General features: G+C 46.8%; 1 protein-coding gene across 1 annotated transcript in view; it reads right to left on the bottom strand.

Annotated features, from left to right (window-relative positions):
* The window catches only part of ELAPOR1 (endosome-lysosome associated apoptosis and autophagy regulator 1), a 77,599-nt gene that overhangs the window by 17,790 nt on the left and 43,768 nt on the right, over positions 1-16,041 (bottom strand). The window contains exons 8-13 of the mRNA XM_069599236.1: positions 8,998-9,086; positions 5,037-5,214; positions 4,209-4,337; positions 3,430-3,520; positions 617-722; positions 224-361 (exon numbers count right to left, since the gene is read on the bottom strand). Coding sequence (XP_069455337.1) covers positions 224-361; positions 617-722; positions 3,430-3,520; positions 4,209-4,337; positions 5,037-5,214; positions 8,998-9,086 — 731 coding nt within the window. The remainder of the gene's footprint in view (positions 1-223; positions 362-616; positions 723-3,429; positions 3,521-4,208; positions 4,338-5,036; positions 5,215-8,997; positions 9,087-16,041) is intronic.

Raw genomic sequence — 16,041 nt, 5'->3', positions numbered from 1 at the left:
GGTCTCCTGAGGAGGGACAGGTGATTTTAGGAGTTTCCAGGGTCATTTGGACAAGGCTGGATGCTCCTCAGGGGCTGGCATAGGCAGTCCTCTGCTTGACTCCTTACTAGTCTTCTAATCACTAGATTCTGAAACTCGACCGCATGCTTAAGCTAAGGTAGGAATTGTTCCAGGTTAGGAGGTCTCTCTGGGCGCTGAGCACTGAGGAAGGGGAGGAGCTTACTGTCTCATGGAAAGTTGTCCTCTGGAAGGCCCAGGTGAAGCTCATGGTAGCGTTCTCCTCGATGATGTAGGTATAGGACTGTTTGCCTTTAGAACCTTTCCACGTCTCCACGGGACTGTTGGTCCTAGAATTCACACCCTGAACCCGAGACAGACAAATGAAGAAGGCATGATGGCTGGGCAACTGTGGGGAGAGGGTGCCCATACCGCTGCCATCCTGGGGGCCATCACATGGCCTAGACCCATATTAAATGGTGCAGTCCCTGACAAATAGTTGGGCTCCTTGTCTGCAAAATCACTGTAAGCAGGGGTGTCAGTTATGCTGATGCACCAACAGGGCAGAGGGGCCAACCTTCCTGGAAGCCCCAAAGCAGACAAAGGAAGGAAAACATACCACCATGAAGTAGAGCTCGCAGTTCACAGAACAGATGGTCTCAAAGACAAACGTGATCCTGGCCACCTCTTTGTTCTCTGTGTCTGCCATCACTGACTGTGGAGGTCTGTGGGGCAGAAATCAAAAGTCGGTTCCAGGGGCCAGACAGTGCTTAGTGAAGAGAGCAGATGGCAGCAAAGGGTCTGCTGGGGGACAGGACTAAGTTCTGAGTATGTTAGAAAGAACATGAATTAAATCCAATTCTATCATCCTAGCTGTCTGACCTTGATCTAGCCAAACTGTTATCTTTCTTATCTGTAAAAAGGTGATAATATCTTTCTTATTTACCTCCCATCATTATGCGTGCTAAGTCGCTTCAGTCATGTTCGACTCCTTGTGACGCTATGGACTGTGGCCTGCCAGGCTCCTCTATCCATGGGATTCTCTAGGCAAGATACTGGAGTGGGTTGCCATGCCCTCCTTCAGGGGATCTTCCCAAACCAGGGATTGAAGGTCTCACATTTCCTGCATTGGCAGGTGGGCTCTTTACCACTAGCGCCATTGGGAAGCCCATCACTGTGGTGTGATCCAAAGGCATAACAGATGTGGAAGTACTTTCTAAAATGCTGAATAGCCTCCCTAGCAGAGTGTGGGCTCCAGACCCACTGAATTAGAATCTGCAGCTTAACGTGATCCCCAGGTGATCCATGTGCATGTTAGGGTTGAAGAAGGACCACCAGCATAAGATATCAATTGTCTACACTCACTCAGCAGTTCAAACCCCCTCCCCATCCCCCCCACCTGAACTGTGGGGGTTTTGCCCTGGTCAAATGAGCAGGTACTTCGATTCATAGCTTTTTTCGCAAAGTTCTCAGCCTGGTCCTTCTTTGGGGAAAGAGAGAGCCCTGTCTGATAGGTGGGGATGGCAGGGTGGGGCGAGTGGGGTTAGAAAGTGCTTTACTGCTATAACCATATTTGCAAATTGGAAAGTATTTTGGTGAGTGTTATCTCCCAAAAGTCTAAGAAGTTTGCTTCCCTCAGAAACATAAGATATAGCTGTTCAGCTCTGAGTAATGTAAAGGAAGGGAAGGAAACCTATTACCTTTCAAGCAAGTACTGTGGCTGAGCACTGTGCCCAGGATAGAAGGAGGGAGCTTGAAGGAGGGAATGGAAAAGCCAGATTGGTGATAGGGATGCTGATTCAGTGGTTCCCCCTCATCTTTAAAGCACATACAGGCAGAAGAGTTCACTTGGGCTTTGAAAACCCATTTGTAACTTTCTTTTTGGCTTTGCATGTGATTGACTTCTGAGGACCTCCAGTTCCCAGCTACTGTCCACTCGGTGGTGTGAACTGATGGGCTGGAGCTAGGCCAGAATCACAGACTGTCAATCCCTTTGTTTTACAGACAAGGAGCCCAAAGCCTAAAGGGGCACAGTGGCTTTCCCAAGTTCACCAAGCCAGTAAGTGGCAAAATTCAATTGCCCTGTCTTATAGTCCAGTTTTCATTATACTGTACCACTCTCTGCCTGTAGTGGCTTTTTAAATGGCAAACAAATTGCTCATTATCCTAAGTGTTCTTGGGAGGTGGGGATAAAGGCTATGGTTTTTCCAGTGGTCATGTATGGATGTGAGAGTTGGACTGTGAAGAAAGCTGCACGACGAAGAATTGATGCTATTGAACTGTGGTGTTGGAGAAGACTCTTGAGAGTCCCTTGGACTGCAAGAAGATCCAACCAGTCCATTCTGAAGGAGATCAGCCCTGGGATTTCTCTGGAAGGAATGATGCTAAAGCTGAAACTCCAGTACTTTGGGCACCTCATGCAAAGAGTTGACTCATTGGAAAAGACTCTGATGCTGGGACGGATTTGGGGCAGGAGGAGAAGGGGATGACCGAGGATGAGATGGCTGGATGGCATCACTGACTCGATGGACATAAGTTTGAGTGAACTCCGGGAGTTGGTGATGGACAGGGAGGCCTGGCGTGCTGCGATTCATGGAGTTGCAAAGAGTCGGACACGACTAAGCGACTGAACTGACTGATTGATAACAATAAAAGCAGTCCCTCCCAGGGACTTCACTGGTGGTCCAGTGGTTAAGAATCCACCTTGCAATACAGGGGACACGATTAGGTCTTTGGGAACTAAGGTCCCATGTATTGTGGAGCCACTGAGCCCACATGCTGCAGCGACTGGAGCCCAGGCGCCTCAGCCAGAGAGTCTGTGTGCCAGAATGAGAGATCCACGTGCCGCAACTAAGACCCAATGCAGCCAAACCAATCAATCAGTAAAACCAGTCTTCTTGTCCCATTGAAAGATGAACTATCTATGGGCATTTCTGGCCCCCTTTTTTTTTTTTTTTAAATCTTATTTGATGCTTTGAGGAGGAAGAATTTGAGTAGAATGTGGCTGAATGGTAGGAAAAGCTAGAAGGTATGGGAGAGCAGTAGGTAATCAATGTGGGCAGCAACTAAGAATGTGTCAGCATTCAGGTTAACTTGATCAGACCATTACTGTGGTCTCCTCTGTTCTTTTCTTGTTTTTTAGACTGTTTCTTTTTATTTTTAATTTTTAAAAATTTTATTTGTTTATTAATTTTGGCTGGACCTTACAGCATGTGGGATCTTAGTTCCCTAACCAGGGAATTGAACCTGTATCCCCTGCATTGGAAATGCAGAGTCTTAACCACTGGACCCCCAGGAAGTCTTGTTCCGTTCTCTGTTCTGGACTGACACTTCTGCACACCAGAAGCCCTCTCATCTACAACACTCCAAGCTATGTGGGACTTGGATGTGGCCAAGGGTGGCGTGGTTTCCCCTTAGCTTTGTGCTCCTCACCTGAATCCTGGCACCACCAGGGTGAGAATCATGAAGTCATTGTCTGAAGCTCCAACAGCTGAATAAATGTGATCACCGGCCACCTCCCAGCCTGGAAAAGGAGAAGGATATGAGTTAGTGTCCAGTGGTCTCAAGTGCAGGGCACATGTGCACCCAGATGACACTCTGGAAGAAAAATAACACCATCCTTTGAGGCATCCAGAACCATCACCCAACACAAACCATGTTACTTATCAGAATGCTACTGCTGCTGCTAAGTCGCTTCAGTCGAGTCCAACTCTGTGCGACCCCATAGACGGCAGCCCACTAGGCTCCTCTGTCTCTGGGATTCTCCAGGCAAGAACACTGGAGTGGGTTGCCATTTCCTTCTCCAATGCATGAAAGTGAAAAGTGAAAGTGAAGTCGCTCAGTCGTGCGCGACTCTTAGTGACCCCATGGACTGTAGCCTACCAGGCTCCACCATCCATGGGATTTTCCAGGCAAGAGTACTGGAGGGGGGTGCCATTGCTTCTCCGACTTATCAGGCTACTTTGGTGAAAAACTCTGAAACTCTCAGAGCAAGGCCTCTGCAGTGTGTGTATTGTTTCTAGTTCTGTCTCTAAAGCTAAAGTTTTCAGAATATATGTTCTTTGTCCATGGGGAGTGGAGCATTCAAGGGAGTGTGAGCACGATCAGCTCATTTTTTCTCTAGACACCACTGTTATGAAGAACTGTGAGCTAGGAAGAACCCCTTCGGCAGGGCAGCTAGCTGAGAGCTCATGGTGGGGGGAGGTAGTTACCTGTCATGCCCTTGTACTCAAAGTTGATCCCGCTGAGGACGGTCGTCTCCATGTTCGTGGGCAGCGTGTTCCACCATTTGTATTCAAATCCCACGGCAGGTTCGGTCCCTGCTGGGCAGTGGCTACAATCTGGGGGAGCCACAAGATCCACGCATTCAGCAGAAAGGCTGCAGCCACCCTGACTGGAGCTGTTGTTGCACAGACAAGTGGCAACAGTGGTGGGCAGCCCCACAGAGGTGTTGCTGAGCCCAGTGAACAGCAAGCTGACTCAAAAACATTCTGACAATGTGTTTAGCAAACTTGGGGTGTAAAGGCTGACCCTTCATTGCATATCCCAGTACCCTACCTGCCCATCAGATTATTAATTTCAAAGCTTAAGTGTATCTTCGAGTCTAATACATATAGTTCATATTATATGAACTATATTGTCATCAGCAAATGCCTTCACATTAATAGGTATATAGATCCCCCCAGCTCCTCTCCTGCAAATTCTGATTGTGTCAAGGTGGCCATCCCAGCTCCCCAAACCTTCTAGCTATCATCCCTGCCACATGCTGGAAGCCTCTGCTGTGAGGAGTGTGCCCCTTCAGGCCTGAGTCACATTCGCAGTTGGAATGAGGAGGGAGGCAGGCAGTTCTCAGGTGGACCCACAGGCAGGGCCCATGCCGACCTTTCTGAATATGGTCCTCAGAGGTGGCCTGGCCCTTATTGCCTCCCTCGGAAGGACATGGTGTGAGTTCAGCTGACATGCTGGGTGCCCGTGTGGCCCACCCGTATGTGTGGCATGGGAATGGAGTGGGGCAGGGAGAGGGATGGGGGAGGGGTTACCGGAGCCGTTGGAGTAAGAGCCATAAGGACAGGGCTCGCAGGTGCTACTGTTGCTCTTGAAGAAGCCTGGGTTGCAGGGTGGGCAGCTCATCTTCATGCCAGAGGCGGGCAGCTTCACTGCACCCTCCAGATCCTCGCCGCAGATTTTCGGCTGGGCCCATTTGTACATGAGCTGCGTCTGCAGAAACAGAGCCTGTCTCAGCCTGCTGTGTGGCATTAGCACATCTTTAGGAAGTTGCCTTGAGGATGGGGGGATTCTGGGCGCTAATGAAAGCTCCAGCAGGGTGGGGAACTTGGTTTGGGTCACCAGTGTATCCTAGGCACATTGCTTAGCGCCTGGCACATGGTCATGCTCAGTAAATATCTGCTGAACGAATGGACTGGGATGAAGAGGGATAGGCCCATGTGTTGGATGGGAAGAGGAGACCAGTTTCCTCCAGAGAAAGCCCTAATTCCAGTGTAGAATCTTATTATTAATACTAAAATGTCACAGGAAAAGCAGCTGGTGAAAATCCCAGAACACAAAAAGGCATGGAGTGGAAGTGGCTTAGGTAACGCCTAGGGGAATAGAGGACGGCTCAGGTGTCCCAATTTGTCTTCGAAGTACTTTCTTTGTTTTTTCATTTATTCAGTAGACATCTATAGAAAGTCTAATAAAACATGTGACTCAGGATGACGGACGTGGCCTGTGCCCTCAGAGAGCTAGCTCACCGTCTAGCAAGGGCATTGCTCTGCATTGCATGTGTGCTCAGTCGTGTCCAGCTCTTTGTGACACCATGGCCTGTATCCCACCAGGCTCCTCTGTCCATGGGATTTGCCAGGCAAGAATACTGCAGTGGGTTGCCATTTCCTTCTCGAGGGGATTTTCCTGACCCAGGGATTGAACCCAAGTCAAGAATCTGCATTGCAGGCAGATTCTTTACTGCTTGAGCCACTGGGGAAGTACCCTAGCAAGGGCACCATAATACTAATCCCCCAAGGGTGTATGAACCCTGTGTTCTCTGGGACATAGAGGCAAGAGCAATAAGGCTGGTTAAAGAGTACAAACTTCCAGTTATAAGATCAAAAAATTCTGGGGATCTAAGGTACAGGTGATTAGAGTTAGCATGGTGATTAGAGTTAATAATCTGTATTATATACTTGAGAGCTATTAAGAGAGTAGACATTAAACTTTCTCACCACAAAAAAGAAACGGTAATTATGTGCCCTGATGGTAGTTAGCTAGCTCTATGTTGATTATCATCTTGCATTACATAAGTGTATCAAATCAACTGGTACACCTTAAACTTCCACAATGATATGTGTCAATTATATCTCAAAAAACCTGAGGGAAAAAGGTAAGAGAACTGATCAGCCTCCAAGTCAGTGAACAAGAGAAGCACTGTATCTGTCACTTACTAGGACCATCCCTAGTCTTTCAATGGAGGCATTAGCTAGAGAAGAGCAGATGAACTGCAGGAGGCCCCTGGTGAGTCAGGGGTGAGGTTGGGCAATGTCAGGCTTCCTGTGTAGTCCTTGGGCAAGAGACAAAAGGATTGCATTGAGGTGATGATGCAAATGCGCCATGTATAATACCATATATGTAAGAAGTTGGGTGAACAAGGCATCAGTCCATTTTATTCAGGATAAGGTCTTGACAATGTCTTGAAAGGGCCTCATGTTGCCTTCATTGAAGATGAGCCCTGGGCTGTCCATGTGCCCCTGCTCAGCTCAGCCTTTCTCTGTGCAAAGAGCAGTCAGTGACCAGAGACCCAGACTAGTGACCCAACTTCATCTCACCCAGCTCGTCTCCTTGAGTCTTGTAGAGAAGGGTCTGGGGAGTTGGACGATTTGGGCTACCTCCTGGAGCAGCACACTCAGCAGCCCCAGTGGATCAGCGATCCCAGTCCCCGAGAAACCACTGAGGCACCGCAAAGGCCATAAAGGCAATCACAGGAGTCCTTTGATTTTAAAATACAGCTTAAGAAACAGAGCGAAATTCCGAGACTGAGCAGAACCAGCGTGGGCCTGCGGGCTGACACTTCCATAAGACACCCCTGGTGACCATGTCTACTGCAGGGTTCCTCCCTGAGCTGTGCTGTGGCTGGGCTGCAAGGTGGGAGCACCGGCTCTGGTCCCACTCATCTATAGGCCCCCAAGGCGATCAGGGAATGGCAGACACCCAGGCTTGCAAGTATCAGAGCACACTGTGGATCTAGAAGTCCTTTGCCTTTACCAGGAGGGAAAAGAATGGGGCAGAAGAAGCAAAGACAGCCACAATCAACCACATATCCTGGAGGGAGAAGAGGAGCAGGATTGTCCTCTTAATTAGTGGGTCAACTGAGACCAAGAAAATGACAGTAATTCCTTACAAGGTCATGAAGAACACCAGACACTTCAGAACTGGGGCTAAGGTACACCTGATAGGATTAATCATTTTGCTTGGCTGCTGGGGAAGGGGATTTTGCTCAAAAAATGAGAATGGGGCCAGCCAGTACACGGGCGGTAAGAGATAACTATAAGAACAATCGCCGTTAAGGACCGGACTTCATCCCACACTTAATTAGCAGAAAGAGAATTCAGCCAGCCGTCCAGCCAGCAAACAGGTATGCATCCTAATAGCCAACCACATGCTTAGTGCTGAATGATGCAGAATTCCCCACTCCTGTCTTCTTGGGAGGTTCTAGTTCAGGGATACTGACAGGACAGTTCATCCAGAATTGGTGATCCAAGGCAGACCCCACCACTTGCGCCCCTGAGCCATCCCTGCTCACTTCCTCAAAGTTTCCAGGCACCTGCCTGCCTCCTCCACACCTGCTGCATTCCCTGCCTGGGGAGCACTCTGGCTCTCCTCCACCTGACTCAGGTCTCTGCTTAGAGAGGTCATCCTTACCCTCTCTAAGCAGAAATAGAGACCGAGATGCAGAGAAGCAGAGAGCAGGTGTATGCATACCAAGGGGGAAAGGGAAGGGGAGAATTGAAAGTGTGGGATTTACATGTGCATCCCACTGATACTATGTATACAATAGGTCACTAATGAGAACGGACTGTATAGCTCAAGGACCTCCACTCAGTGCTCTGTGATGACCTAAGTGGGAAGGTAATCCAAAAAAGAGGGATTCTTGATCTGTTTCTGGTTTATCTGCTGTCTCTCCCCTCACTCGCTCCCCGACAGAAATTAAGTGCCCTGAGAGTGGATGTTTCCTCAGCTCTGTGAACTGCTGCATACCTAGTGCCCAGCACAGGACCTGGCTGTACACAGGAGCTAATGACCTCCTCTGGAAGACCTGCCTTGGCCCCACCCTCCAACCTGGTCACTCCTCTTCCGGGTTCCCCCAGCGCCCTGCATACAGTCAGGCCCATCTTTCTCCTCCCCACCATTTCTCTTCCCCATCAGCTTTCTCCTCCCCACCATCCTTCTCCTCTCCTCCTCAGGGCAGAAGCCCATCTTATTCATCTTGGGTTCCCTGACTGGAGTACAGGGCAACAGCTGATACTCAAAAATGCCCGCTGACTCACTGGTGGAGCAGAGTACAAACGAAAGTCTTTCTGAGGCAGAAAGCCTAGGGGGGAGAGACAGAATAAATCAGGCGGTTCTCCAGTGAGCCAGGAAGCAGGAATCACCCCCTATACCAGCGTACAAGAGCAGCGCCGAGGGGACAAGTCTGATGAGAAAGAAGAAATAAGTATGTATGGACAGGCAGTCATTGCCCAGGGAATGAAGCGAATGGAAGAAACCAAGCAAAATGAAAGCATTTTTAAAAAGCAGAACATATGTGAGTGAGCAGCGGAACAAATGTAGCAAAAACAGTTTCTGACCTGAAAATGAGTGAGGTCATCTCATTTTGCCTCCCCACTGGCCCCGGGGTCACTGCAGAGGTCTGGGGGGATTTTCTCAGGTGACAGCTTCACTGACTGCAGAGCTGCAAATCTGGCAAAGCACAAGGGGCAGGCAAAGGGGTCCCAAGAGCATGCTACCCACCTCTCCATTGGCATCACAGGCTGTGTGAGTGTAGAAGTAATCTTTATCTGTGCAGGCTGGCCGTGCTTTGCAGGTGGAGGATCCTTTCTCTAAATGGCAGAAGCAAGGACAAATATTTGAAGTGAAGAAAGCAGAGCTCTTGACCACTTGCACATGATGCTATAACACCCCAGACCCTGGGGTGAAGCACAGCACAGATCTTGCAGAAAGTAGACGGTGCTGCACACACACCTTCCCTTTGCCCGAGTGGCTTCATTTCCAGTCCCTGAAGACCTGTTCAGATATCTGCTTTGCTTCCCTCCCTGATGCTGATGAGAAACCACTGGGCCTTCACTGTGGAGCAGGGCAGGGGAGGCGGGCTGGCCAGAGGACCAGTGAGGGGGAAGGTGGCCAGAAGGAGCATCTGCAGATTTCTTACCACCAGCCCAGTTCCCTGGAACCTGCCATCTTCCAGGTGCCTCAGAACCCTGACTGTGTGGGTGGTTTTTCTACTCCTAAAGGGTTGAAGCAAAACATAGGAAAGCTTAGGACAGTGTCTCTGAATTTTCTCTTAATATGTGCCTAGAATGAAGGCCTCCCACTGCTGCATCTCCCCTTCTCCATTCAGCCATCCTACGCAAATAAAGTGATGGTTTAATCCCACTCTCTCCACTTTCTTCACATCGCTCTCTTTAAGCCTTGACCTGGACTTAATGAAAAATGTTATGAACTATCATTTTATTTACTTTACTTTCTGTGTGTTCTTATATCTAGGTTGGTTTTGCTTTAACCCTATGAACCCCTGGATAGAAACAACTGTTTCAATGAATCCCTCTTTATTTTTTAAATGGTGATGGTAAATTTTGTTTTAAAATATTATTTATTTGGTTGTGCCAGGTCTTAGCTGTGGCATGCAGGATCTTTAGTTGCAGCATGTGGGATCTAGTTCCCTGACCAGGGATCGAACCCAGGCCCCCTGCATTTCGAGCACAGAGTCTTAGACACTCGACCACCAGAGAAGTCCCTGAATCCCTCTTTAAATAAATGGATTTTACCTTTTTTTGAATTACAGATACTTTTCAGAGTTTGAAAAAAAAAAAAAGAACTGCTTTCCTGTATCCTGAAAAATAGACCTAATTCATACAATTTTTTAAATTAATTAATTTTAATTGGAGGCTAATTACTTTACAATATTGTAGTGGTTTGTGCCATACATTCACATGAATCAGCCAAGGGTGTACATATGTTCCCCATCCTGAACCCCCCTCTCACCTCCCTCCCCAACCCATCCCTCAGGGTCATCCCATCCCTCAGGGTCATCCCAGTGCACCGGCCCTGAGCACCTTGTCTCACGCATGAAACCTGGACTGGCAATCTATTTCACATATGATAATATACATGTTTCAATGCTATTCTGTCAAATCATCCCACCCTCTCCCTCTCCCACAGAGCCCCAAAGTCTGTTCTTTACATCTGTGTCTCTTTTGCTGTCTCGCATATAGGGTCATTGTTACCACCTTTCTAAATTCCATACACACGAGTTAATATACTGTATTGGTGTTTTTCTTTCTGACTTACTTCACTATGTATAACAGGCACCAGTTTCATCCACCTCATTAGAACTGATTCAAATGCATTCTTTTTAATAGCTGAGTAATACTGCATTGTGTGTATGTACCACAGCTTTCTTATCCATTTATCTGCTGATAGACATCCAGGTTGCTTCCGTGTCCTGGCTATTGTAAACAGTGCTGCGATGAACACTGGGGTACACGTGTCTCTTTCAATTCTGGTTTCCTCGGTATGTTTGCCCAGCAGTGGGATTGCTGGTCTGTATGGCAGCTCTATTTCCAGTTTTTCGAGGAATCTCCACACTGTTCTCCATAGTGGCTGTACTAGTTTGCATTCCTACCAACGGTGTAAGAAGGTTCCCTTTTCTCCGCATCCTCTAATTCATACAATTTTTAAAAAATTTCCAGGGAATTCACTTTCTCCAGAGTGAAAACCACTGCTTTATAGAGTGCCAGGACAATACTGCTCCGACTGCTACTGTCCCTGGTATGACTGCTGTGTCGCCTGCAGGTAAGCAGGTGACAATGGTGAGACCTTCCCTCTATATATTGCTTGACGAGCATTTCAGTAGAATGGAATGAGATTTTTAAGTCAGACAGATCTGGATTTGGATCCTGCGTAATCACTTGGTAGCTGTGTCACTTCTGGCAAGTTACTTAACCTCTCTGAACCTTTGTGCTCTCAACCTGTACAGCAAGAAGAGTAACATCTGTCTTGCTGGAATCAGCACATACCTGACACATTGTAAGAAGGAACTTCCTAAATGCTGGTAACTATTATCACCTGGATTTATAAGAAGTCTTTTTATTTGGTAACCATCATGGGGCTTTTAATAAGGATTAAAGTTTCCCTTCTTTCCAGTTAAGGCTTATTTCTCAACTGGCCCTTTCTTCCCAAGGCAACAAATGAGTTGCTAGATCTGAGAATCTCCTATTACCATGTCGTTGGTCTGCACTGGGGCCTCTTCTGTCCCCATCTTGTTATCCTGGGTGAGAGGAAGCTACTGGCTGAGAAGCAGCTGGGGTCTTCTGAGCTCATTTACTTGGTTAATAAGCAAGGGCCTATTTCAACATAAGGGGATCCAGGGACTCCTGGTTTTGACAGACCCGGCCAGGAGAAATTTGGGGGGAGATGCTGAAAACAAATCAGTTCCCAGGACCTTGCAAATTAGATTTAACAAATTGCAAGTTACATGTTAGAAAGTGTGTTCCACATAAGCACCTTTCTCTGCTTGTCAAATATTTATTCAAACTGACACCCCAGCTCCAGGTTTCAGCAAAAATGGTCCAGCTGTTTACACATTGACAACTGCTAGACTGGTTTTAATAAATGATTAACCCAAATGCTGAGCCGGACCTCACTTTTATAGCTCAGGTTTCATCAAAGTGTTAAAACTGGGGACTGGTCAAGTTTGAAAGATTGGCCTAGATGTTTGGTGAGGAAATGAAAAGTGATTCCTGTAGGATTGCTACTGCTAAGTCACTTCAGTCGTGTCTGACTCTGTGTGACCCCGTAGACGGCAGCCCACCAGGCTCCCCTCATCCCTGGGATTCTCCAGGCAAGAACACTGGAGTGGGTTCCTGTAGGATTGGCCCTGGGCAAAACTGTATGAAGATAAAGTTTATTTTGGGAGGGCTCCACCGGCTCTTTTTGCATCTTCTTCCCTCCTCCAGAAGTACAACCTTCTCATTCTGATCCTTTTTATCCAAAGAAAACATTTCCCCTGACCATTTAAGTACCTAATGAACACAAAACTCAGCTCTGACCCCAGCACAGACTGGGCAAATCCCTAACCTCTCTATTGTTGTTTAGTTGCTAAGTCATGTTTGACTCTTTGTGACCCCATGGACCGTAGCCTGCCAGGCTCCTCTGTCCATGGGATTTTCTAGGCAAGAATAGTGGAATAGGTTGCCATTTCCTTCTCCAGAGGATCTTCTGACTCAGGGATCAAACCTGAGTTTCCTGAATTGGCAGGCAGTTTCTTTACCATTGGACTTCCCTGGTGGCTCAGATGGTAAAGCGTCTGTCTACAATGTGGGAGACCCGGGTTCGATCCCTGGGTTGGGAAGATCCCCTGGAGAAGGAAATGGCAATCCACTCCAGGACTATTGCCTGGAAAATCCCATGGACAGAGGAGCCTGGTAGGCTACAGCCCATGGGGTCACAAAGAGTCAGACACGACTGAGTGACTTCACTATCACTTTCTTTTCTTTACCACTGAGCCACCAGGGAACCTTTCTGAGCTTCTGTTTATTCATTTGTAAATGAGGAAGTCATTCCTGCACTGTGCTATGAGTAATAAATGAGATCGTTTTGTAAACTGTAAAGTGCTGTACCAGTGACTTATTATTGTTACCTATACCCAGAGTGTTGTCACAGTAGAAGAAGACTGCTGGGACAGGCCTTAATGCAAATGAATAAATAAAACTAGTTCTTACTACATGCCAGACAGTGTTCTAAATTCTTTGCTTTCACCAATCCACACAAGGACACTATGAGGCAGATACAATTATTATCATTCCCATTCTAGAGGTGGGAAAACTGAGGCTCAGGCAAGTGACTTGCCCAAGGTGGCAGAGCTAGTAAGTGGTGGAGCAGGGATTTGGCCTGTAATGATTTTGTTCTTGGAGCCCATGCTCTGAAACACTATGTTATTCTACTAGGAAATGAGTCCCTAGTATTGAACATAACACAAAGGAATTAACCCTAGTTATGAAATTTAAGCTATCAGTATCAAAGACACTTTTCATCAAGGCTTTGTCCTTGACATCTCCACCCCCATCCACTCCTCCTCACTCTAGGTCCTGGATGTGGCCAATGGCGCCTGCTGAAGGGAATCTGATTGTGTTCTCTGTCTCCAGCTCTTCTTTCCTCATAGCTTTTCCAAATGGCAACCAGAGTGGACTTCAAAAGTACAAGCCAGATTATGTCATTCTCGTTTTAAGTTCTTTAATGTCTTCCACTGCTGATAGGATCAAATCCCAGGTCTGTGGCAGTGGCACAGAAGGGTTCATCCATAACCTGTTCCCTGCCTCCCTATTAGCCTTCGATGCTAATTCTCTCCGAGTAAGCTCCAGTGATGCTGAGTTACTCCTGGATCCCTGAGCCTTCTGGCTGTGGCTCCTTCCATAACATCCTGCCTCCATCAAATCACCAACTCATCTTTCAAAACAGTTATCTTTCAAGGCCACACCTAATGCAGCCTTTCCTCCTTCCCCAGAGAGGACTGACTTCTCCCCTCTTTTGCTTCCACCACACATTACACTCAACACTCCTATTTCAGCACCTCCTGTACCGAGGAAGTACTATACTTAGTGTTTTTTTTCAACCACGTTTCCATTTTTGACATAAGCTGGAGGGCAGGTTCCAGCTCTAACCCCAGACCAAGACCTGAGCACTCGGAATGTATTTACAAATGAAAGACTAGCTGGTCACAGGGCCTCCTGTCACTCCCTTCATGCACTTTCCACCATAGGCTCTCATCATACTCTACATTTTTGAAATCTCCCACTGACTCTGTATTCTGGAAGAATCAAGTCCCCAAGGAATTCAATGCTCTTTGTACCCCTGAGTTGGACATATTCTTCATAGTAGAAACTCACTTTCCAGTCAAAGGGGTAGATTGAGAAATCAGTGGCAAAAGAAGACTAGATGGCATGAATATAAACTCCCAAAGTAATACTTTCATAACAGCTCTGTGGATACACATCCATTTACATAGCATTGATCAAAACACCCATAGGCATTTTTTCTAGAAACACCTTGCCCTTCAAATCCTGTACCACGGTGGGGCTGGAAAGGGAGCTGGAAAAAATGACTAACAAAGGCTGCTATTGTCAGAGCAGGGAAGAGAAATAAGAAATTCAAGTGAAAAAACAGGAATTTAGACTTAAAGATAAAAACTTCCCCTAAGAGCTAAATATCTCTGTTGTTGCTGAAACCTACACTCATTGGGCAAGATCTGAGTAGATAAATAGGACTTTTGTTTTAGGATTGGTGTAGAAATAAGCAGTTCACAAGGTCAGTGGCTGGTCTTGGCTGAGCAAACATGTACTGTAATGCATGCGTGAAGGGTGGGTGTGTCTGTGTAAAGATGGGGGGAGGTCTGCTTACGAGAGGGCCTTGAGCTCAGTTTATGTATATTGTTTAGTTCCTAAGATGTGTCTGACTCTTTTGCCACCCCATGGACAATAGCCCACCAGGCTCCTCTGTCCATGGGATTTCCCAGGCAAGAAGACTGGAGTGGGTTGCCATTTCCTTCTCCAGGGGATCTGCCCAAGCCAGGGATCAAACCTGCATCTCCTGCCTTGGCAGACATGTTCTTTACCACTGAGCCATCAGGGGAGCCTGGATTTGTATATAGTTCTGTGTGAAAAAGGAAAACTGGAATAGTTATGAGCATTTACAGGGGAAGGGAGAGGACTCTTTCTCTCTCCCTATCTGTTTTGTTTCAGAACCTGCCTTGGAGATTGGTCCCTGGGCTACTGTCTGAGCACAGGGCCCTCTGGGGACACTGCCCATCTTATACCAGATCCCCCTGCTGCTCCCAAGATCCTCTCAAGTAGCCAGGTTCTATTTGTCAAGCTGGGCTGCTTCAGGAAGTTATCCAGGGACTGCAGAAATAGGCTGCTATTCGCTGTCATCTTATCTTCCTTAAGAGGAGTGGTTTTCAAACTATGTTCCAAGGAACCCTGGACTTTTTGACAAGGCCTGCTTTAAATTCAGTGGATGCTTTGAGTTCAATGGATAAAAGATTATAGCTTCTTGCTTTCAAAATGTTTTACACATCAATACAACCTCTTGGCTCTTCTAAATTAACTGATAATGATTGTTATAAATTTAAAAACATAAATGTATACCTCTTTATCTACTGTATAGAATATTTATAATCTTATTTAAGGTTTTATTAAAAAACAAAAAACAATCGCAACCCCTTTCCCTAGCTTTTCCAATTCCTCTAATTCTGAGCTGCTTTTTCTTTTTGCTATGGTACCCTGCACTTTTTGCTGTCTAATATACAATATACTTTATTACATATTTATTATTTAGTTATTATAGTTATTACTTATTCCATTTACATTCCAGGATGTAAATTCTATGAAGACAGAAAGTGAAAATGTTAGTCGCTCATTTGTGTCCGACTCTTTGAGACCCCATGGACTATAGCCTGCCAGGCTCCTTGTCTATGTAATTCTCCACAAGAATACTGGAGTGGGCTGCCATTCCCTTCTCCAGAGGCTCTTCCTGACCCAGGAATCGAACCCAGGTCTCCTGCATTGCAAGCAGATACTTTACTAACTGAGCTACCAGGGAAGAGCATGAAGACAGGGATCCTTGTCTAATTTGTTTACTGATGTATTCCAAACACCCAGAATAAGGCCTGGCAGATAGTAGTGGCTTGATAAATACTTATTGAATGATTTCATTTCAAGAGTGATTGGTGGATTAGCCAGGCTCTTCCAGGGCCCAGAAAGCAAGGGCTCTAGAAGAATC

Source organism: Ovis canadensis, chromosome 1, assembly GCF_042477335.2.
Source record: "Ovis canadensis isolate MfBH-ARS-UI-01 breed Bighorn chromosome 1, ARS-UI_OviCan_v2, whole genome shotgun sequence".
NCBI lineage: Eukaryota > Metazoa > Chordata > Mammalia > Artiodactyla > Bovidae > Ovis > Ovis canadensis.
The sequence above is the reverse complement of the archived record's forward strand: the minus strand, read 5'-3'. Positions and strand labels throughout refer to the sequence as shown.